This window comes from Misgurnus anguillicaudatus, chromosome 22 (genome assembly GCF_027580225.2).
Source record: "Misgurnus anguillicaudatus chromosome 22, ASM2758022v2, whole genome shotgun sequence".
Classification (NCBI taxonomy): domain Eukaryota; kingdom Metazoa; phylum Chordata; class Actinopteri; order Cypriniformes; family Cobitidae; genus Misgurnus; species Misgurnus anguillicaudatus.
The window spans coordinates 53,736,702-53,761,507 of NC_073358.2; the positions used below are offsets into that span (position 1 = coordinate 53,736,702).

Here is a 24,806-nt window from a genome sequence, read left to right on the forward strand (position 1 = left end):
TGGAAAAGTTTTGCCCTGCACTGACATTTGTGCTTTTTTCAGTTTCTTAAAACATATTAATGGCAAATGTCTCATAACACTGTATTCAGCACAAACTGGACTACAATATTATATGATCAACATAATATTGTAGCATGGTTTATGCATGGTTTTTGAAAAAGCAAAATTCTAAACACAAAACTCATTCTAAACATGTTTTCCCAAGACTATTCAAAACAGGATCTAGTAGTCTAACATTTTTTCTTCAAAATGATGTGAAAATCATTCGGCCTACTCATTCACATTAAACAATATATTGATTAACAATTTCTATTTCCCACTTTTGCTTGGGAAAGGCCGTATGCATGGAGGCGGGAAAGCTCCTGAATAATCAGTGATTGACAGCATAGGAAACAAAAGAGTTGCATAATGTGCCACATAATGAGCCTTGTTCAATTCAATTCAATTCAATTTTATTTATATAGCGCTTTTCACAATACTCAATTGTTTCAAAGCAGCTTTACATTAATAGAAACAGTAAAAGCACAGAAAAACGACAGAAAGCATAACATAATACACAATAGCATAAGCAGTCAAATTTGCTGCGGCCATGACGCAACATTATGAGCGAGCATATTACTAATGTAACGTCTAGAAGAAGAAGCTAAGTTAAGCCAAAGCAGGCTACCTCCCCGGGGTAAAAAACCCCCTAGGAGAAAAAAAACAAAAACCCCGGGTTGTTTAGCCGAGGAAATAAAAATAAAAGTCCTAGGAGGGAAAAACCCTTGGGAGATATACATGTATATACACACATATAAACGGATAAGGAGCTTAAGCGGAGATTAAGCGGAGATTAAGCAGAGATTAAGCGGATATTAAGCGGGTCCTGCCGGTGGTCGTTGGTCAGGCATCAGCTGGGCATCAGATTGAAGGACGACCAGTAGATCAGAGGTGTGCCGACTTTCACATCTACCGGAACTGGGTCTGTTTGTCCCATTGTCCTCAGGGACAGGGAGAGAAAAACAAAATCATATTAGCGTAGGGGCCGTTCACATGTAATGCAAGTGTCACACAGTGATGTGGTTTAATCAGCTTAGTTTCAGACAGACTAACTATTGAGGCATAATTGTTTTATCCACAGTTGAGGATTTTGCAAATTGGGGGCCCACTGCGACGGTATATATGGTAACTAAGGGTCACCTTCCGATTTTTAAGAGAAAATGAAACCTGTCGACCCGTTTGACTAAGGCCTGTAAACCCACTGTCGTCGTTAATGCAGGTTCAGTGGCAAACGGGTCTATATTGCATACTATTTACAAGATCACGAGAAAACGCCAAAATCACAACCCAACCATACGTGCCAACCCGTGCCAACATGGCTACGGACTCAGGGAACTCTGTGATCCTAGTAATGCTGGACTTATCATCTGCTTTTGATACTGTCGACCATCAGACACTTATCGCACGCTTGGAGTCCTATATTGGCTTAGGAGGTGCGGTCTTAAACTGGTTTAAGTCATTCCTATCTAACAGATGTTTTATGGTGAAATCAGGTGGTTTTACATCATCTGTCCACAAACTGAATTGTGGTGTGCCTCAGGGATCCGTGTTAGCTCCTACTCTTTTTTCTCTTTATCTTCTTCCCCTGGGTTCTATTTTCAGAAAATACAATGTATCATTTCACTGTTATGCTGACGACATGCAAATCTATATCCCGTTGTCGAGATCAAAGCAGGGTGCCTTAGACAGCCTGACAGCTTGTGTTGAGGAGACAAGAGCCTGGTTTGACAAGAATTTTCTTTTTGTTAACTCGGACAAAACCGAAGTTATAGTTTTTAACCCATCTGAGACCAGACCAAGAAACGATCTTGACCTCGGTATTTTTGAACAATTTTCGTCGCCACTAGTCCGGAATCTGGGCGTGAAAATTGACAGTACTTTAAAATTTGATAAACAAATCAGCGCGGTAGTTGGCTCCAGCTTTTTCTTTCTCCGCTCTTTAGCTAAAATTAAATCCTGTCTTCCAAAGCGTACTCTGGAAACAGCTGTCCATGCCCTCATCACGTCGCGCTTGGATTATTGCAACTCCCTTTATTACGGCATTTCTCAATCCCAAATGGCACGCTTACAGATTGCCCAAAACGCGGCAGCGAAATTCCTCACTGGTAGGAGGAAATATGACCACGTCACCCCGTTGCTGAAATCTTTACATTGGCTACCTATAAACTTCAGGATTGAGTTTAAAATTCTCCTTCTAGTTTATAAATCCTTAAACAACCTAGCTCCTCAGTATTTGACTGATCTCCTACACATATACTCGCCGTCTAGAAGTCTTAGATCTGAATCCAAACTCCTTCTCAAAATTCCATGCTCTCGGTTAAAATCTAGAGGAAATCGTGCTTTTGAAGTGGCAGGCCCGACCTTATGGAACGGGCTTCCACTTCATATTAGATCAGCGCCTTCTCTATCTGTTTTTAAATCCTCTCTCAAAACACATCTGTTTCATGCTGCCTTTGATTAATTTGATGAGTAACGTTTGTTTTTTAATTGTATGATGGTTTTCTTCTTAATAGTTTTTATGCTTCCTTCTCTTAACTTTTTTTAGAACTTATTGTGTATTTATTTGTTTTGTTATTTACCTGTACAGCACTTTGGTTGGCCTGCGGCCATGTTTAAACGTGCTATATAAATAAAACAAACTTGAACTTGAACTTGACTAAGGCCAAAAGCCCCACTGTCGTCGTTAATGCAGGTTCAGTGGCAAACGGGTCTGTATGGCATACTATTTGCAATACAAAGAAAGCGCCAAAATCACAACCCAACCATACGTGCCAACCCGTTTGACTAAGGCTGGAAGCCCCACTGTCGTCGTTAATGCAGGTTCAGTGGCAAACGGGTTTGTATGGCATACTATTCACAAGAACACGAAAGTTCCAAAATCGCAATCCGACTATAGGTTAAGATAAGGTTTTTATTTATTTATTTGGTTGGTCTGTGTTATGACCGCGAGTGTTTTGTTCCGTACAGATAACTATTTCGAGTTAAGTACTTTTACTAGACAAATTATGCGAATGCTTTGTTGAAGAGAAAAGTTTTAAGTCTAGATTTAAAATTATCGACTGTGTCTGATTCTCGGACATCGGTTGGTAAATCATTCCAGAGCTTAGGGGCTAAGTAGGAAAATGACCTTCCACTTTTAGACACTTTTGATAGTCTAGGGATAATCAAGAGACCAGAGTTTTGCGACCGTAGTGTGCGTGATGGGTTGTATTCTGATAGTAATTCTCTAAGATATGAGGGTGCTAGGCCATTTAAAGCTTTGTAGGTGATTAGTGATATTTTAAATTGTATGCGATATTTAACTGGTAGCCAGTGTAAAGATGCCAGAATTGGGCTTATGTGGTCATACTTTTTAGATCGAGTAAGTACCCTTGCGGAAGCGTTTTGAACTAGCTGAAGCTTGTTTACTTGATTTGCATGGCATCCCCCGAGTAGCGAGTTACAATAGTCTATTCTAGAGGTCATAAAAGCATGGATAAGCTTCTCTGCGTCAGATGTAGACAGTATATGGCGTATTTTCGAGATATTTCTAAGATGGAAGAATGCTGTGCGGCAGACGTTGGCGATATGACTATCGAAGGATAAGTTGCTGTCGAACATCACACCTAAGTTCCTAACCGTGGAAGATGGCACCACAGTGCAACCATCTATGTGCAACTTGTAATCTGACATATTATGTTTGTAGCGATTCGGTTCAATAATAAGTATCTCTGTCTTATTGGAGTTCAGCTTAAGAAAGTTATGTGCCATCCAGTCACTAACATCGCTAAGGCAGTCTGTTAGCTTAGAAAACGTGTGTGTTTCGCTGGGATGTGAGGAGATGTAAAGCTGGGTATCATCCGCATAGCAGTGAAAACTTATGTTATGTTTCCTGATAATGTCTCCTAGAGGTAACATGTATAACGAGAACAGGATAGGACCTAAAACCGAACCCTGCGGTACACCGTATTTAACCAGGGAGTGATATGACTCTTCCTCGTTTACATAAACAAAGTGATAGCGATTGGTTAGATAGGACCTAAACCAGGCTAGCGCCTGACCACTGATACCAACATAGTTTTCTAGTCTATTGAGTAAGATTGTATGATCTATTGTGTCAAATGCTGCACTAAGGTCTAATAATATAAGAATTGAGATTTCACCACGATCGGATGTTAATAGGAGGTCATTTGTAACTCTAAGCAACGCTGTCTCTGTGCTATGGTGGGGCCTGAATCCTGATTGGAACTTTTCATATGTACTATTATTTGTCAAGAATGTGCGCAACTGGCTTGCCACTACCTTTTCTAATATTTTCGAAAGAAAAGGGAGATTTGAGATTGGTCTAAAGTTATTAAGCTCTCCCTGGTCAAGCTGCGGTTTTTTAATCAGCGGTTTAATAACTGCTAGTTTGAAAGCTGTTGGAACATATCCTATTTCTAGCGATGAGTTAAAGATATTTAGAACCAGGGTTGACACTACAGGGAATACCTCTTTAAGCAGTTTTGTGGGAACGGGGTCTAATATACAGGATGATGATTTGGATGATGTAACTAGTCTAGAGAGCTCATCTATTGTAGTAGGTTTAAATGAATCAAGATGTTCGTATGGTAGTCTAGTGTTAAGTGAACTAACAGGTAGAGTTGTGGCTGCCTGGGTAGCTACGATGTTGTCCCTTATAGCCGTAATTTTGTTAGAAAAGAAGTTCATGAAGTCGTTACTATTGTGTTGAAGTTTACTATTGGTTTCTGTTTGTTCTTTATTTCTAGTCAGTTTTGCAACGGTGCTGAAGAGGAAACTAGGGTTATTATGATTCTCATTTATAAGCTTGCTAAGATAGGTAGATCTGGCGGTTTTAATAGCCTGTCTGTATTGTTTAACACTCTCTTTCCATGCTGCACGCCATACCTCTAACTTTGTGCTTCTATAATTTCTTTCCACTTTCCTAGTTGCCTTTTTGAGTGCTGCGGTGTGATGATCATACCATGGAGCTGGCGGTTTTTCTTTGATTCTCTTTTTTCGAATGGGAGCAATGGCATCCAATGTGTTAGAACAGACATTGTTTAGGTTTTCTATTACAATATCTAGATCGTCAGAGTTATCTGCTACATGTTTAATTTGGGACAGGTCTGGAAGAGTGCTAATAAATCTATCTTTAGTGGTGGAAATTATTGTTCTGGCTAATCTGTAGCATGTTGTGGATTGACTGATCCTATCTAGAAGTACAGTGTATGACACAAGGTAATGGTCAGAAACTGCATCACTCTGAGGTGATATTTTGATGTCATTAATATTGAGCCCGAGTGACAGAATTAAGTCTAATGTGTGCTTACGAGTATGCGTTGGCCCTGTCACGTTTTGTCTAATATTGAGAGAATTTAGAACATCCATAAATGCACGTCCTAGTGCATCTTTTGGGTTATCCACATGAATATTAAAATCACCAACGATAAGAGCTTTATCTACAGTGACTACAAGCTCAGACAGGAAATCTGCTATTTCTTTAAGGAAATCTGCATGGTGGCCCGGAGGTCTATAGATTGTAGCTAAGGCAAAAGAGAGCTGTTTGTGGTTACGATCGGTTATTTCCATATTTAACAACATTAGTTGGAATGATTTAAATTTTACTTCAGATTTTTGGTTTACTTTAAAAATTTTGTTGTATATTGTAGCTACACCACCCCCTCTCCCCTTTAATCGAGGTTCGTGTTTATAATAATAGTCTTGTGGGGTGGATTCGTTTAAACTAATGTAGTCGTCTGCTTTAAGCCAGGTTTCTGTTAAACAGAGTGCATCTAAGTTTTGGTCTATAACTATTTCATTGACAATAGGTTCTTTATTGGTAAGCGATCTAATGTTCAGAAGGCCGAATTTTAACATTCGAGGTTCATCTGTTAATGTATTGTTTTCTAATTTTATATTAATCAGATTTGTACCAGATGTGGCAAGCGGTGCTCTGTATTTATTTGTTCGGGGAACAGATACAGTTGAAATGTGTTGATATTCTGGTAAGATTGATTCGAAGTGCTGGGATATAAGTGATCTTGACATATCACAGCAGCTAACAGATGGACGGTTAAGTCGATCCGTCTGTTGCCTGACTTGTACCTTGGATAGTCAGACTGTATTCGAAGTAAGACTATTGGTCAGATTTATAGAGAGAATCGCACTTCCTTCCTGAGATGGATGGAGGCCATCTCTCTTTAGCAGGTCAGGTCTCCCCCGAAAATGCTTCCAATTGTCTATAAACCCTACGTTATGCTGAGGGCACCATTTTGACATCCAGTCGTGAAGAGACAATAATCTACTGTAAGTTTCATCCCCCCGGTAGGCGGGGAGGGGACCAGAGCATATTACATTGTCTGACATTGTTTTAGCGATTTCACATATCTCTTTAATATTATCTTTGGTGATCTCCGACTGGCGGAGTCTGGTGTCATTCGTGCCGGCGTGAATAACAATTTTTGTAAACTTACGCTTAGCATTAGCCAGCACTTTAAGTTTTGATCTAATGTCTGAAGACCTGGCTCCGGGTATACAATCGACTATGGTGGCTGGTGCCTCAATGTTCGCGTTCCTAAGTATCGAATCTCCAATGACCAAGGCACTTTTAACAGACGTCTCAGTCGGTGTATTGCTTAGAATATTGATCCTGTTTGAAATTACCAGGGGGGTCTTGGGTGGGCACCGGAAACGACTTTGCCGCCTAACAGTCACCCAGTTAGTCGGCCCCCTTGATTCAGATGATGTAACCGAGCTATGTGTATTACGTTTAACACTAGGCGCACCCGAAACAGTGTTTGTAGCATTAGCGGTATTAGCGTTTGTAGCATTAGCGGTATTAGCGTTTGTAGCATTAGCGGTATTAGCGTTTGTAGCATTAGCGGTATTAGCGTTTGTAGCATTAGCGGTATTAGCGTTTGTAGCATTAGCGGTATTACTGTCATCAACTAGCGTTTGGATGCGCGCTTCTAGTTCTGCAATCTTCTCCGTCAGCCTTACTACTTCAATACACTTAGCACAAGTAAACCCCTCTGTGCTGATGGAAGAAGCTAAACTGTACATGTGGCAAGTAATGCAGGTTACAATAACAAGCGGAGTCTTACCGCTTTCATGTTGGGTGATAACGTCTTCGGTCGCCTGGACGCGGTCCGTGAAGCTACATCGTGAGGGAAGCTCACTCGCAGCACGCCCCGATCGCCTGCGGACGTCTGTAGCCAGTGTGATGTGAGGCACGCTGAATCTGCGACGGCCGGGCAGCGGCTCCTCCATGGCTTCCCGATCGCTTTCATTCTGGGCGATGGCGTCTCCGTTCCCTCGAGCGCGGTCCGTGAAGCTGCACCGCGTAGGGTGTTCGCTTTTTGCACTTCTCGGTCGCTTGTGGATGTCTGGAGCCTGGGTGAACTGGGCGCTGTACGTCGCGTAGGATCTGCGATAAACTGAGGAGAGGTGAGGACAGGTCTGAATAGCATACAGTGGATGAGTCCGCCATTAGATCGGCAAAATGGTAACTAAAACCGGCACCTGTTTGTTGATGCTAGCGGGCTATATGCTAACACTGGGTGTTTAGCAGTGATAAATCATTCCACGTGGTAGTACTGCTCAATAGTCGACACGGTAAAGTATTCTTGAGATAAACGAATATGTTATATTATATAAATAGGAACAAGGTAGTCAGAAAATAGGATTTCGATGATAAACTCGACGGAGCTCTGACGGAGCTCTGATATCTCTCTCACGTGAAAGTGCACATGTCATATTTGAGGTGGAATGTTTAACAGGAATGTAACATTCTCTGTAGTAAAACCATGATAAGGTTTACTTGGGAATTTTTAAGAAAAATGTTCAATAGAATGTGAACACACACACACACACACACACACACACACACACACACACACACACACACACACACACACACACACACACACACACACACACACACACACACACACACAAATTATTTATACATTTAAAAACCATAGTAATCATGGTAAAGGTACTCTTTGGCTATCGTAAAAATGAACACAGGGTTAGTGTTTGGTTGGCCAGCGAGAGTTTTACTTTTGTGCAGTAAAGAGCTCAAAAGAAGAACTGCCTATCGTTGTCTGGACACTTATTTGTGTTTTTGTAATCATTATTGTAGAAACACAACAAGGGCCAAGCGTGATCAACTTATCAATTTTTGTTTACAGCTTCCACCGCTATTGCTCCCTCATGTGTTGATCATGAAAGCAGTACAAAGGAAAGTGTGCACATGCGAGTGAACTTGCTGTGCGGTGATATACACTTCGCAAGTAAATAAGTATTGAGATGGATTGTTTGCAATCGCGTATTTTATAAGAATACCAAAAGCGTATCAAATTTCCTGACTCATGTGTTTGTGTATGTGCGTGCACATTGTGTGTACTGTTTGACGGAAGGACAAAGAAAACACTTGTGTCTGAGGATAGTGACACACAAGTAAAATAAGGATTTAGATGTCATGTTTGGTGCACTCGGATGGAACAACTCAGCATAACAAGGAATGGAGAGACTGGATCGTAGATTGTGGATTCATTTATTGCAGGAGGCACGACTTATGCATATGGATGTCTCTGCTCGTTCACTTCAATTGTGCGGGGGTGTGGCGATCTCTTCTCATTACAGATAAACAGGAAACAGGAGAAAGACGGTACCTCTCCTCCTTCTCATACAGTTTACACCAAATGACAATATCTGTTTTCGATCTCACTTACATCATTAAAAGCCGACATTCCAAGCATTATGTAGGCATTTATCTTTTGTTTCTATGACAAGTATTCGTTAAGTTACAGTAAATTTTTCTGACACGTTTCTGAAAGGACTTCACTGAGGGAGAGAGAACAAAACGCACATCATGTTTATTTTCTTAATTTTGCAAAAAGCACAACATTCTGTTTTTATTGGGAGTGGACATAAAAAACTAGACACTTTTATGTTTTAAATGATGTATAAATTATATCTGTATGACCAAAATCAGCAGAGTAATCTAAGTCTCTTTGCGGAGTGATTAAAAAATGAAGAGTTTGTGGCGCCCGCGCTGCAGTCGGAGTGTCCAGAGTGTTAATTGTTTCCAATGAAAGATTTGCGTTTTTCGAATTAAGCCAGCAGCTAGCGGTTTTCTTCCGCACTGAAAGCCGCCGCACGGTGTTTTTTCGTGTTCAGGGCTTAGCGCCGAGAGTTGAAAAAATATTAAACTTCGAGTCAAAATCTCCGCTCGTCAAAGTCAGTTCTCACACGGCCATCCAATCACAGTGTAGGAGGGGCGGGACATTACCACAGCAACCAACCGGCTCACAGCTGAAGTATCACAGCTACCAAACTTCTCGGCTGAAGAAAGCTGGCACTCAGCTGAAAAACAGCTGGCATTCGGCACTGTCCAGGCGTTTTCAGCGGCGTTTAAAAGTTTTGGTGTGCACAACCCCTACAGTATATTCGTGGATCGGCTACTTTATTTTATCTTTTCTAAATTTGTAAATGTCCTGTCCTGTCCGGTGCAGACATGTGTGTGTGCAAGATGGATGTGAGAAGAAAGTACTGTACCTTTTCTGTCTGCTATGATCCAGGCTTTAATGCAACCTGCTTGTGCTTTAATAAGGCGCTTGTCGTTGTTTGCGATCCATGACGAGAAACGGACATAAGTCCAACATTACACAAAAGTACTGATCAAATCATATTGAGTAAAAATGTCCGGAGCTTATCATCGTTATCGATTTAAATTTCATCGCGATTCGATGTGATATCGTTTATCGGCATAGCCCTTTATTCACGACATCTCAAAATAACACAGATAAGGACACCTATGTTTTTAAGATTATCTTAAGTCCTAAAGAAGAATTGTTGGTGTATTATGTACAAAACTAGTGTGTGAAAATAGGGCACTTTAAATGGATTGTTCAGCCTAAAATTAAAATATAGCGTACAGCGTCAGTTCAGGCAGGCCACGTAGTCAAGCGGTGCTATCAGCTGATTGTCAAACCTAACCCAGCCTATCAGCTGATCCGATGCCTATGAATCAATTGGTCCCTTTCAAACAGGGCGCCTTATTTAAATGGATTTTCAGTCTGTCTGCTTGGCTGCTTTGACTGCTTTGCTGCAACCCACCTCCTCCCCTAGCTCCTCCTTTAAACTTTGTTTAACTTAATCAGTTTCATTTCATTGTCACTGATGCACGCTATGTTCTAATTGGGGGGAATTTTGCTGCTATCAAAGTTTATATGGGAGATTGTCCCCAGAAGCTGCTGCTGTTCCCTCACTAGCTTTCATGGAGCTCACGAAAAGGTTGGGGAATTCAGAACAGAGCCATACCGCCAAATGTAATTTTAACATCTTGCAAATAAACATTTTTAAATGTCAAAGATTTGTCTTTATTTTGACTCAAGTGGTCCTGATTGAAATTATTTAAATTACAATTCTAAAAAATTAATAAGAAAACAATGAACATGTGCAGCACAGCCGTTATAATTAGTTCTAGGCTACCTAGAGCTGGTGATCTAGGCTAGTGATCCCTGTATTTACATAAAATGGTCTGGGCTAAGCCCCGGATGTCCTTCAATGCTGGAAACACCCCTGGTTACAACCCTGTATACATTTCTCTCTCTCTCTGTGTGTGTGTGTCTCAGGAATGCTTTCACGTATTGAAACCAAACTTTGTACATGAACTTGGGACTCCAATGCGAGGATGCACAAGATAAAAAAGCATGGATCCTGAGGAAGACTGTGTCAAGCTAAAATGTGTTTATTAACCAAATTAAGTAATGTTTTTGTGTGTTTTAGAGCTGCATGGGTTTAGAGGTCACGGGAATATGCTCTTCTACGCAATACTGGGCTCTGCTGGTATGACCTGCATTACAATTCTACTGGCCTTCTGTATTGTAATGCAGCTCAGGAGAGCCACTTACCAGAGACGCATGATGCAAGCCTTTAACAACATAGTGGTGAGTCACACGGCCTGTTTTTCTCTGTGTGTGTGAATGTACATTTTATTTCAATCATTAGTCAATCACATCTTGTGTTTGAAATGTCTGTTCTCAATAACCTTTTCAAACACATTTAAAGGTGCCCTTCCTCTGTTGTTTTTATTGTTTTATACTGTTGTCTGAGGTCTACTCATGACGTTCACGTGGTTTTTACATCCAAAAACAAAAGCAATAAGTAATATGCCATTTTGTACCCTGGTTTTGAGGCTGGCTTGAGAAATTATCCATTTTGATGGGTCAGCCGCATTGACGACTTGGAAGTAAAAGTCCACTGCTATGACTGGATAACAGTTTTTTTCGTAGTCAAACTAACTTTCAATACTTATTTAATCTCATGTGTAATCAGTTTACTGTTAAGTAAGTGTCTTAAGACACTGTCTTTCTTACACACACACACACACACACACACATTTTATCACAAGCCCTTTCGACGCGCACACACAACACACATGTGTCTGTTATCGTAAACCGTTTCGACACGTGTGCGCGCACACACACACACACACACACACACACACACACACACACACACACACACACACACACACACACACACACACACACACACACACACAAAATACAAGTAAAAATGGTTTTATGGTAAAGGGCACCTTTAATAAATATATTGATTAAATTAACTGAAATTTCTGTGTCCACAGAGAGAAGAGCCTGTTGCCCAGTTTAGTTCTGGCTCCCTGAACATGCAGAAGAAAGCTCAGAATGCCAGCCAATCTGTGGCCTATCCAACCCTGGAATGGAGTGATATAAAGTTCCAGGATGTGATTGGAGAGGGGAACTTTGGCCAGGTGTTGAAAGCTCGCATTAAGAAAAACGGACTAAGGATGGACGCTGCAATCAAGAGAATGAAAGGTGAGGACATCAGTAACAATGTAGCTTAACTAGAACAGCATGTCGACAACAGCCTTTTCCTAAATGTCCATTCTATTGACACCAGAATACGCGTCTAAGGATGACCATCGAGACTTTGCTGGGGAACTTGAGGTCTTGTGCAAACTAGGTCATCATCCGAACATCATCAATCTTCTGGGAGCATGTGAACACAGAGGTGCTTCACACGAACCTTGAAAACTTTAACAAACCATCACAATGCAACAGTATACTGTTTTCTTCAACACACCACTGCTGGGTCTTTACTTGGAGCATACTTGAGCTTAATTTTACTCTGTTTTTGCTTCAGGTTATCTGTATTTGGCCATTGAATATGCTCCTCATGGAAACCTGCTGGATTTCCTGCGGAAGAGCAGAGTATTGGAGACCGATCCCGCTTTTGCCATCGCAAATAGCACTGCGTCCACACTCTCGTCGCAGCAGTTATTGCACTTTGCTGCAGATGTGGCCCGTGGCATGGACTACCTGAGCCAGAAACAGGTGAGCACAGGAAACCACACTGAATAACAATGTGATATCAACATTACTGGTTATTTAGTTACTGTTTTACACCAGCACTGACAGACACTGTATTAATCTGCCTTATGATATTCATAATAAACGTTCTTATGTTGCAGTTTATTCACCGAGATTTAGCAGCTAGAAACATCCTGGTAGGAGAAAACTTTATGGCAAAGATTGCTGATTTCGGCCTGTCCAGAGGACAAGAGGTTTATGTTAAAAAGACCATGGTAGGCACACAGAATTGTTCTGGTATTTTCATCATTATATGAGCACATTTGACCTTAACATGCATGTTTCTCTTTAGGGTCGTCTGCCTGTTAGATGGATGGCCATCGAATCTCTGAACTACAGTGTGTACACGACCAATAGTGACGTGTAAGAACACTTTTTATCACCAGCGATTTTATCTTCATAAAAGCCTCTCCTGTTATGCATGACTTATTTAAAACATGTTATTTCTCTGAGCAGATGGTCATATGGTGTGTTGCTTTGGGAGGTGGTGAGTTTAGGTCTGTTTCAAGTGATGGTCAATAGTCCATACTGTTGTGATATAAATCTTCACTGAAGAGGTAATTCATTGGCTTTTCATTGGCAGGTGGCACACCTTACTGCGGAATGACATGCGCAGAGCTATATGAAAAACTACCACAAGGTTATCGGCTGGAGAAACCACTCAATTGTGATGATGAGGTGTAAGTGTGTAAATTGTGCCAGCAGTGAGTGATTAAAAGAACCTCAGCAGATATATAAAACAAGAGTTTTTATGAATGTTTTGGTTATGATCAGTGAATCTGAGGTCAGCTCTTTGTAGTTTAAAGGAACACTCCTTTTTTAAAAAAATCGGCTAATTTTCCACCTCTTCTAGAATTAAACATTTAAAGAGGCCCTTCCACATAAAACCGTTTTACTTGTATTTTTTTATATGTGTTAGGTCCATGTGTGTTTGTGTTGTGTCGTGAATGTGAAAATTAACTTCCGCCTCCTCTGTCAGCTCTAGCCACTGAAAAGAAATAAGGGTAGAAATCAGGTCAGTTAAAAAAGCTTATCAGTGTGACGTGGAACTGATCGAGGTCATTAATATTCATGAGCTCTTCAACTTGAGCCCGCGCCCACATATTACGTGTAGTTGAGTTAGTTTTAATAACAAGTTACAGCAAGGATGGCTAAACGTCAACCGTACCGTAATCGGGCCATTGTTTTTCGTCGAGAGACATCATTCCTATTAAACGAGGGAATCATAACAGTTGCTACATATTTGGATGTTCAGAAGAACGCTGGATTTGAAGAGAGACTGTGATTAAAAAGCGGATCCGGACAGAATGGCGCAGCTTATGTGAGTAAAGCACTTTAGTACTTTGTGTCACTGTAGTGGCCGGTCTTTTCTCTTCGGAGGGACGCGAATTCATGCTGCACACACGTTGAAAGGGTTTATGATAAAAGACACGCACGTGTGTGTGCGAGTAAAACACTTTCTCTTTAGGGAGGCAAGTTCTCTTTAGGGAGGCGATTCACGCGAATTCATGATGCACACGCAACGAATGTGATAAAAGACATGTGTTTGTTTGTGCGTTCGTTACACGTGTGTCGAAAGGGTTTGTGTAAAAGACGCGCGCGTGTGTGTGTGTGTGTGTGTGTGTGTGCATGCGCTGCTACACGCGCATCGAAAGGGTTTACGATAAAAGACACGTGTGAGAGTGTGTGTGTGTATGTGTGTGTGTGTGTTTGTGTGTGTGTTTTTGAGCGTGGGTTTACGATAAGGGTTTGTCAAAAGGGTTTATGATAAAATATGCGTGTGTAAGAAAGACACTGTGTCTTAAGACACTCACTTGACATTAAACTGATTACACATGAGATTAAATTGAAAGTTAGTTTGAACGAAAAACTGTTATCCAATAATAGCAGTGGGTGTTTACTTCCAAGTCGTCAATGCAGTGGGTGTTTACTTCCAAGCCCGTCAATGGTCACTTCTCTAACCAGCCTCAAAACCAGGGTACAAAATAGCCTATTACTTATTGCTTTTGATGTTTTTGGATGTAAAAATCATGCAAACATCATGAGTAGACCTCAGACAACAGTCTAAAACAATAAAAACGCCAGAGGAAGGGCACCTTTAAGTTTTGCCGTTTTGGAGTCCATTTAGCTGATCTCCGGGACTGGTGGTGCCACTTTTGGAGTAGCTTGGCATAATTCATTATATCTGATAAGACCATTAACATCACATTCAAAAAAGACCAAAGAGTTTCAATATTTAAAACTTGACTCTTCTGTAGTTACATTGTGTACTAAGACGACAGAAAGTTAAAAGTTGCCATTTTCTTTACAGATATGGCTATGAAATATATTCTAATTCTGGCTTAATAATCAAGGAACTTTGCTGCTGTTCCATTGGTGCAATGTCCAGTGATATTGCGCAGCACCCGAAAATAGTCCCCAGCTCTGCAACTACACAAACTTAGTGCCAGAACCATTAATTCTAAACCTACATTAACATTTACATTTGGTCATTTAGCAGATGCTTTTGTCCAAAGCGACTTACAAATGAGGTAAACAGTAATACATATGTGCACTGGAAATAGTCTCATCAAGTCCAACACAGTATACATATCCAAGGATTGGTTAGTATTTTTTTTCTTTTTAAGAAAGAAAAGGAAAATAGAGAAAGACAGTAAGTCCTGTATTAGGAAGTAAGGTAATGGAGGAAGAGATGGGTTTTTATCCAATGCTTAAAGACAGCTACAGAGTCAGCAGTTCGTATCGTGACCAGCAGATCATTCCACAGTTGTGGAACAGCTCCTGAGAAGGTATGAGCTAATGTTTTTTTCCCTTTTTGAGAAGGCACCACAAGCCGTTGCTCGATGACAGAGCGCAGTGACCTAATTTTAGAATGTTTTCCTCAGATATTAAGTCCCTTTTCAAAGCTTTTGACAGTATGGCAAAACCTTTGATATTAAAAGCTCTAAAACATTAAATGTTCTTAAATCTGCTGTAAGATATTTTTGATTGTACTCTATCTCTTCTGTAAATTGTCAGTATACCCCCTTTATTTGTTTACTGTTGTTCCGCGGTTGAAAAAAATTGAAAGTATGCTAGCTGGGGATTATTTTCGGGCGCTGCATGGTATCGTTGCGCCTGCTGCACCCATGGTATGGCAGCAAAGTCCTTGATTATTATGTCGTAATTAGGGTTATTATAGTTTTTAAAAATATTAGTTTTTATTTAGATTTGTAGCTTTTTTATTTCAGTTTAGTTTAGTTCTTTTTAGTATTGCACAAGTAGGTTTGATTTCGTTTTTTTATTTTTCCAAAATCATTACTTTAAGTTTTTATTTAGTTTTAGTATAATAATAATACATTTTATTTTTAATGCACTTTTCATCACAGATCTGCTACAGGTTAAAAACTGTGAGAATGAGATGAGCAGTTTAAGAAAAAAGGTTTAAAAACACACATAAAGAGAACCAAAAGCTTTGCTAAAAAGAAATGTCTTAAGACCCTTTTTAAAACAGTCAGTGGATTGTGGTGCCCTCAGTGTGTCAGAAAGGGCATTCCATAGACGTGGGGCAGCAGCACAGAAAGCCCTATCTCCCATTGTCCTGAGTCTAGTTCTGGGTATGTGAAGGAGGTTGAGTGAGTGGAGCAGAGGGAACCTGGTGTGTTTTGTGGGTTGATAATTTCTTTGAGGTGGGGGGGCATGTCCATGGATGCATTGGTGTGTGAGGAGGGAAACCTTGTACTCAATCCTGTAGAAGACGGGAAGCCAATGGAGTAAGTGGAGAATCAGGGTAAAATGCTCACTCTCATCAAGATCCTAGCTGCAGAGTTTTGAATGTACTGAAGCTTCTGCAGACTCTTGGAGGGGTCCCAATGAGTAGTGCGTCACAGTAGTCCAATCTGGTGTAGATAAAAGCATGAATCATCTTTTCGGCATCTGGGAGGGAGAGAATGGGGTGGAGTTTGAAAATGTTGCAGAGATGGTAGAAGGATGTCTTGCAGAGGTGATTTATATGTGCTTCAAATGAGAGTTGGGAGTCTATTTTTACACCAAGATTTGTAACTGTTGATGAGGAGGGGATGTTGGAGCCGGAAAAGGTGATGCTGGTTATGGATGAGGATTTGATCTGGTGAGGAGTGTCGATCAGGATGGCTCGGTTTTGGAGCTGTTTAGTTGGAGGAAATTATGCTCCATCCATACCTTTATCTTCTCCAGATAGGTGGTGAGTTTTGATGGGGATGACTGTAAGGATGGGGTTGCAGCTGTGCCATTTACATAGAGCTGTGTCATCAGCATAACAGTGAAATTAAAATTTGTGAAGGCCATTGAGTTGGCCAAGGGGGGTGAGGTAGATGATGAAAAGGATGGGGCCAAGAACTGACCCCTGCGGGAACACCGCAGGTGACTATACAGTGGGGAAAATAAGTATTTGACACATCAGCATTTTTATCAGTAAGTGGAACACAAAATTTTCACCAGATGTAGCCATCAAGCCAAATATTGAATTCATAAAAAGAAATCAGAACATTTAAGTATACAAGTTGATTCATAATAAATAAAGTGAAATGACACAGGGAATTGAACACACTTTATTTAATAATTTGTAGAAAAGTCTTTGTTGGTAATTACAGCTTTGAGACACCTCTTTTATGGAGAGACCAGTCGTCTGCATTGCTCATGAGTGATTCTGGCCCATTTTTCCACACAAATGGTTTTTAAATCTTAAAGTTTCCTTGGGCCTTAGAATGTTGTTTTTGGTTAGTTTTGAGTCTTCTAAAGAGTTGAAAAGTGTTACTGTGGGAAAAATGCAGCACTTGGGAGTTTTCTTTTAAATGTACCATCCAATCACAGTAAAGGACGTGTGAGATAAATACCACACCAACCAATTAGCTAATTCCAACTTATGTCTGTGTACAATGACTGAAAATCAATACAAAGTTTAATCTTCTGTTCACAAGTGTCTGTTCCTGGACATAAATAATATAATAGTTTTTGATTAAACAAATTGTTGATTATATGCGAAATCATATACAAGTATAGGATTAGTTTAGCAGATATTCCATATCATAGCAATCAAAATCCTCAGATTTGCTGCCAAGCATTACTTTACATAGTTTAAATGCTTCAGTGTACAATATTGCGGAAATAATTAGGCCGTCTTCATTTGTAATGGTTTGCTAGCAACCAAACCGTTGTGAATGGGGTCCACAAACGGTTTGGTTACAAACATTACTCAAAATATCTTCCTTTGTGTTCATCAGAACAAATACATTTATGCCAGTTTGTAACAACATGAGAATGAGTAAATGATGAGAGAATTTTCTGATTAACTTTTGATTACTATCCACTTGCTGTCAAATAACCCTCTGGGGTTCGACCATTTTGGGACACTCTCAGAGGTTGTGAAATGCTCTTACATTTGGTCTTTTTTCAGTTGCTTTAAGACATAATAATGGCAAGTGTCTCACAACACTGCGTTCAGCACAAACTGGGCTACAATATTTTATGAGCTACATGTATGTACATGTTTGTATTTTTGAGAGAATAATGTTTATGTGTGGTTTTTAAAAAAGCAACATTTTTAAGTCACTGATATAAGTCCACAAAACCCATACTAAACATGTTTTAACAAGATTTTTCTAAACAGTATATAGTAGTCTAGAGTTTTTTCTTTAAAATGATGTGAAAATCATTCGACCTATTCATTCACATAAAACAATATATTGATTTAGAAATTGTAAGACAATTTTTGTTTAGAGGGGCCGTATGCGAGAAGAATTGATTGACAGTTGAGCAACAAAAGACTTGCATAATGAGCTGCATAATGAGCCATTAGGCAGGAATCTGAGAGTGAACTACAGTAAAGAATGTGAGGACAATGTATACATGTTTGTTTGAGGTTTATTAAGTTAACAATATAATCAAAATAGAAATGAAGGTCAGTAGAACATTTTCAGTTTATTTGGAAACAAACCCTATTCAAAAACTTGTATAAACTAAGAAACTGATACACAACAGAGCTGTAAACTTCATGTGGCTCATGTTACCATATATCTTTATGTCCAAAAAGTGTGAATATGTTTTTCCACTTCATAGTTTTATACTGATGAGAGGGATGCAGACCTGTAAGAGAGTTATAAACAGCTGTTAGCATAAATTGTCCACAGAAATACCCATACACATAACTGATGGGTAAATTTCACTGATAGCACTACATTCAGATAAATTATCATGTACATTTGGACTAAATTCAGAACATCTCAGATAAACATCTGCAGTGATTAGTTCTATAAAAAGCTGTTTTCAGATGACTGTTTTTTAACTCTTTCCCCGCCATTGACGAGATATCTCGTCAATCAAGAGAAAACGCTTCCCCGCCAATGACGAGTATTTCCGTCTTTCCGCAATACAGCTATTATCCACTAGGTGGCGCCCTTCCGCAACTTTTTAAACCCGGAAGTATTGCCCTCTGGCAAGCTGCTGCATGTCCGTGTCTGTTTTGTAGATCGCTCTGAATGGGATCTCTATGAGAAGTCCGTCACAAAAATGGAATTATCTCTGCTTTTTGCTCAAAATGTGGTGTTTTTGCAGAAACCTACCCATATTCAAAAGCTGATTACCAAAGAAATACTCAAGGTAGGATGAAACGTTTTTTTTTGTTTGAAAGCAGAGGGTCTGTTCTTTCATTTGGTATATTGTATGTTTATATATTTGAAGAAGAACATTTTCTGGAAGGCATTAAACTTTGGTGAAAATCATTAAAAAACGATGGCGCTGACTGGCAACTTTTTAAAAAAATGCTGGCGGTGAAAGAGTTAAGATGCCCATCGATCGTCTAGCTTGTGTTTATAACGCGTTTCTTTAAGCACGTATAAACTTTAAAAACACATCGCAAATGGTGTCAATGTGCGCGAGCTCGCGTCTCCGCTAAACAACGCGGCGCTCATTACAAGGGTGTCGCCTGTAAAGCCCAATGGATGGAATTTTGAACAATGTATGGAATCATATTACAGCACACACTTAAAAGATCTTGCAGTGCAGCCCTACTCAAAGTTGCCATGAAGAAAACGAAAGTGAATAACTGTGTCTAACACAGCATGTAGATCCGCCATTACGTGACAATCACGCGTCCTTGTTTGTAAACAATGCAAAGTTTTTCAATCAAAAGCATGCAGTCTGTTGAGGTCGCTTGTGTAGGCTGAACTGCACAAGCCATAATAGCAAATATAAATGAAAATAAATGACTTACAGTTTCTTCAGGAATATATCCTCCTCCATTGTGTCTTCCATTGTTCTTCTTCTTAGGTAACGTTAAAGATAAACGCTTCTCTTCCTCAATGTCCAGACATAAATTAAGATATTCCTCACGTGTGTGTAAATTTTATCATCCAAACATGTGGTAAAGTCTTAAAATCTGATAAAACTTTACGCTTTGCTTGTTATGGTTTGAACAGCTTGTGTCTTCATTACCATGTCAACAGCGTGTACCGCCTGTGGGCATGACCGCATTAAAGATAATGAAGTCAGCCAGGAAAAACAGCCCTCTCTTTACTTCGATGCAGATTATATAAACAGGCAATATTTGTTTTCGATTATAATAAGCTTTAAAAGTAGACATTCCAGGCTTTCTTTGGATATGTGTATCATGTTTGTGTGACGAGTATTCGCAGAGTTTCAACTGATTTTTATAACTCCTTTTAAAAGACAGCTGGCGAAGAGACAGAAATGTCAGAATGCACACCCTGTTTATTTTCTTTATTTAACAAAAACACAAAGATCTGTTGTTATTGTGAATGTACACATATTAAAGAAGACCCTTCACAGTTTCAAATGATGTCAAACACGTAAGTGTATGATTATTAATGATGGAGTATTTTAAGTTGATTCTGCTATGATAAGGAGAAAACACGTCAAAACGCGGCGTCGCGTTTTTGGACCCCTGGGGGTTAAAGCAGAATCATGATTTTTAAAAATCCCATATTGGACTCATTCGCCATCACTGTGACAGCGCTACTGCTGTGCAGGGCAGGAGTTCTATTAGATATAAGTCTGCAACCTACTGGTAATTGAAGATCCAGCAACATTTGCTTATTTATGATTTGGTAACGCAAGTCACTCTGTATTCAACTGCTGATCCAGCACCATTTAAAATACGAAAACCCAAGTTTTGTTTTCCTAAATTTTATTTAGTTTTAGTTTGTTTTGGAAGTCCATATTTTAGATTTTTTTAAACTTTTGTTTTTATGTTATTTCAGTTAATGAAAATACTTTTCACTAATAGTTTCAGTTTTCATGAAAGTTTTTGTTTACTATAATAACCCTGGCCAGAATGAGAGTATAGTTCATAGCCATATTGGCTTGGAAAATCACAACTTTTGATTTTCCGTAGGTCTTGGTGCATGATGTAACTACAGAAGAGTCAAGTTTTAAATAGGATATATATCGAAACTCTTTGGTCATTTTTGGGTGTGGTGCTGGTGGTCTAATCGGATTCGGTGGATTGTGCTGGGCTATGCTAGGGTGGTGGCACCGGACCCGGGGATCGGCTGAATGGATTCCGGAGTGGTGAAACTCAAATCTTTAATTCTGGGGGATCTGGAAAATGAGCCTATTTTCAAGAAGGTGAAGTGTTCCTTTAAGGTTTTGTGATGGGGGTCTCCGTATAACTACGTTGTAGGTGAGCATGGAATTTAATGTCTCTATGTTTATTTGAATTATCAGGGAGTACAATCATACTTCTGCTCTGCAGTCACCAGAGCCGATCCCTCCCGTATGTAAGCTGTGTAGGGCCCCAAACTACTAGGGGGCCCCTTTGGTCTTAACTTCATTTGAGAGCCATTCAAAAGCATAACAAGAAGTCAGATCTCACAATACTTTAATTCCTTTGTCCATCGATCTGTGCTGGGCTACACGCAGTTGACACGCTTATTGACATGCATCTTGATATATGGATGTGGTTTTCTAACAAGCTATTCGTCTGGAGCAGAAAAGTGCAGTGAATGTGAAGTAAAAACCTTTAGATCATATTACTGTTTTAAATTCCCATTTAGCCAAACATGCAATGGATTTATTACACTCCAGTACCAAATCTCCAAAATCAACATTAGTCCAGTGTTTTTGTTAGAAACGCCAGTATGCATCAATAATCAAAACCTTTTAAACATGTTTTAAATAAATGGACACATTCAGTCATGCAAGCTGTTGTGTGACTCCTGTCAGCATATTATACAATGCAAATTATGTCTAAAGTTTGCATGTTTTCAACTGGAGTAAACTATATTGATCATACCTTTGTTTTTTTAGCAATTTGGAAAATCTTCTGAGTTGTTTATTATAGTTTTTCTGACAGATGTTTTTGTTTTATTTTATTCATTTTTATTTTGTTCCTTGATGTTCTACATGTCAAAATGTATTTGGCTTTATTTGGCTGTATTTAGACCTTGTTTTCTAAATCCGTAACAGTATGTAACAGATTAAGGGCAGGATTTACTAAAAGGGGCAATCTACTAAGAGCAGAGCAAATTAGTTTAGAGTCACAAATAAGCAGAGCTGATCTTGAGTTCAGCACCATGGACATTGCAGCAGAAAATTCAGGGTGTGTAATCCCAGCTAACGAAGCCATAGGACACTGAACAAAACTGGAGGACAAAAATTAAGGTTTACAAGAAGTTTTGAAACATCTGCTATTGTGTGACTTCTCCTAGTGACTCCTATTTTATTTACTTCTGCAAACAAACAAACATGACTTGGCAAACAATATTTTTGAATAATATGTTCCTCTGGCATTACAAATAAATTGTTACGTGTTAAAACAATCCTCTGCATTGTATCACGCATTCTCTGCTCTCTGTGATGGCTCTTTTTTAGCAATAATTTCAGCCCATTTCAAGCGCAAAGTAAATTAAGACTGCTTTTTACTCCACCCTAACTCAGTGTCAAAATAATGGCGCAAATACCAGTCATAACACACGGGCAAACATTAGTAAATCGCACTGCGTGAATCATTTAAACAATCTCATCCCAAAAATTTGGCGTCTTAAAGAGAAACTCCTATAAATACATATCCAATAAGATCAGTTGCAAAAATAACTACACCACTGCATGTCAAAGTAATGTTCATATGGCAAAAGTATACAGCTATAAGATAATTCAATGTGTTTTTAGTTAACATTTCGTTTTTAGCTACGTACATTAAAGAAGGGACAATGAATGGGATTTTATGAACGCGTTTACAGGGCACTCTCACAAAGTGGCTTAGGGCCCCCAGAGGTCTAGGATTGGCTATGGAAGTCTGTTTTCCACTCTAGGCGTAGTATTTTTAAGCATCGCTGTAGGTGTAGGATGTTTTTCTGTTAGCAGTCTCAATTTGGTGTTTGTTGAATTTAGCGAACTCTTAGTTTGTAAGCAGCCTCACACCTATTGAGTGTGATTGACTCTGTACTGAATAGAATTATTTTAAGCCTCTCTCTTTCTGCAGGTATGAGCTGATGAAACAATGCTGGAAGGAGAAGCCATATGAAAGACCCTCGTTTGCTCAGATCTTAATGTCACTGAATCGTATGCTGGAGGAAAGAAAGGTATCAGATACAGATCATTAATCTTAATAATTGTGCTGCTAACATAAGTTAAAACAATGGGCTTAAACACTTCTCTCTCGTTTACTTCAGACATACGTCAACACAACCCTCTATGAGAAATTCACATATGCGGGTATTGACTGCTCTGCTGAAGAAGCTGGCTGATTATTCAGATGTTATTTCTAACCCCAGCGGAGCAAAGGGCCCATGTAAATATACAGATCACTAGAACACTTTATGTAATCCTCTAATCCAGGATTCACAGAGTAGAGTTTTACACACATTGTGTTTTCCAGTTGTTTGATTTGTGTTGTTTTGAAATGTATGCTAAGTTGAGATACCGAGTGTTGTTTGTTGTAAGTGTGGCTGGCACTATTACTGTATTCTTGTTTTTAATAAAATAAAAAAATATTGTTGTTGTAATCTGAAACTCTTGTTGGAAAGGTGAAAATACTTTTTTGTTGAATCACCAGTATAGAACCAAAACAATTTAGTGTCAAATGAAAAGTGTGCGTATCTTGTTGCAATTGAGAATGATCATTCATAAATAGTTCTTGGCAACCATTATTATCCTTTAACCAACTATTTTCCATCTATGCAATTTAATGCATACCAGTCATATGATGTTTATATACCTAGATGAACTTTCATATTCTCCCCTTTCTATGTATTTTCTATTATAACATAACAACAATAATAGAAATGACATTTATAACAATGGTCTCTGTTGGTACTTGATCATGACACAGCATATCACATTTGCTTTGTACATTAACACCGGCAAATTACATTATTTTGCTGTTATTTTACATTTATCAGTTTCTTAACCTGCAATTGTCGATTATTACAAAAAACTGTAACAATCAGTTTGTCCCTGATACATCCATTAGATGAAGTAAAACCATTATCTAGGAAATTGTCCTTTGTTTTGATGATTGACTCAAGATATTTGAAAAAGAAAATCTTCCCTTAATCAGCACATTTCAACAGGTGATGGCAGTGGTCCTTCTGCGCTCTCTCTCTGTGCCATGATGATGCACACTTCATAGACGCGGAACACAGCGAAAGCTGTAGCCAGCAAACAAGCAACACCCAGGACGTACCACCAGTTGAAGAGGCCAAATGAAACTCCTTTCACAATGCAGTAGAGGCCAAAACCCACCAGAGCAACAGCAGACAAAATCTGCACACACAGCGGTGGCCCAGGCGACCCTAATTTTTCCCCCATGTTAGGTTATGGTCTCCAAATATCACAGTCTCGCAGGTGGAAATTCACAGTGAGTGACCCGATTTGAGAAAAATAAACATCTGATTATTACAGCACATTTGAGCAGTAGAATATAAGCACATTTCACCAGTGATGTATGAAATTGTAAAAGCGAATGGCAAGAAAGTTTTGCAGTCAGGAGGATGTCTGTGTAGTTGGGATGTTTCATCAACAACTACACTCACAGGTCTAAATGTTATATATGCCTGACAAATCAGATTAAAGAAAGCAGAAACATCCCACAAACTTTGCATGAAACTGTGGCCTAATCCGGATCAGAGAAAGCCTTTGCTCACCGTTAAATAAAAAAGTATTAAAAAACCCTTGTGTTCAATTATGCTTAATGCCAGGTATCATTTAATTAAAGTAAGTGCAACTGATAAAGAGCTTAAATGTTGTTAAACTGTTAAAGTTAATTAACCCCCTAAGGTCCGACCATTTTGGGACACTGGCAGAGGTTCTGACATACTCTTAGATTTGGACTTTTTTAGTTGCTTTAAACATATTATTGGCTAATATCACATAACAGTGTATTCAGCA

The 24,806-nt window shown here is 39.3% G+C and overlaps 1 protein-coding gene across 2 annotated transcripts in view; it reads left to right on the forward strand.

Annotated features, from left to right (window-relative positions):
* Positions 1-24,583, forward strand: part of tek (TEK tyrosine kinase, endothelial) — a 64,595-nt gene extending 40,012 nt beyond the window's left edge. Inside the window, exons 14-24 of one of the 2 annotated variants that reach the window (XM_055198063.2) lie at positions 10,816-10,976; positions 11,678-11,888; positions 11,974-12,084; positions 12,217-12,407; positions 12,545-12,658; positions 12,736-12,806; positions 12,900-12,940; positions 13,027-13,123; positions 22,900-22,999; positions 23,090-23,208; positions 23,990-24,583. In XM_055198063.2, coding sequence (XP_055054038.2) covers positions 10,816-10,976; positions 11,678-11,888; positions 11,974-12,084; positions 12,217-12,407; positions 12,545-12,658; positions 12,736-12,806; positions 12,900-12,940; positions 13,027-13,123; positions 22,900-22,999; positions 23,090-23,164 — 1,172 coding nt within the window. In that variant the 3' untranslated portion in view covers positions 23,165-23,208; positions 23,990-24,583. Of the gene's footprint in view, positions 1-10,815; positions 10,977-11,677; positions 11,889-11,973; positions 12,085-12,216; positions 12,408-12,544; positions 12,659-12,735; positions 12,807-12,899; positions 12,941-13,026; positions 13,124-22,899; positions 23,000-23,089; positions 23,430-23,989 lie in introns of those variants that run through there. The other variant, XM_055198062.2, reaches the window with a different exon arrangement.
* Positions 24,584-24,806: the final 223 nt, after the last annotated feature.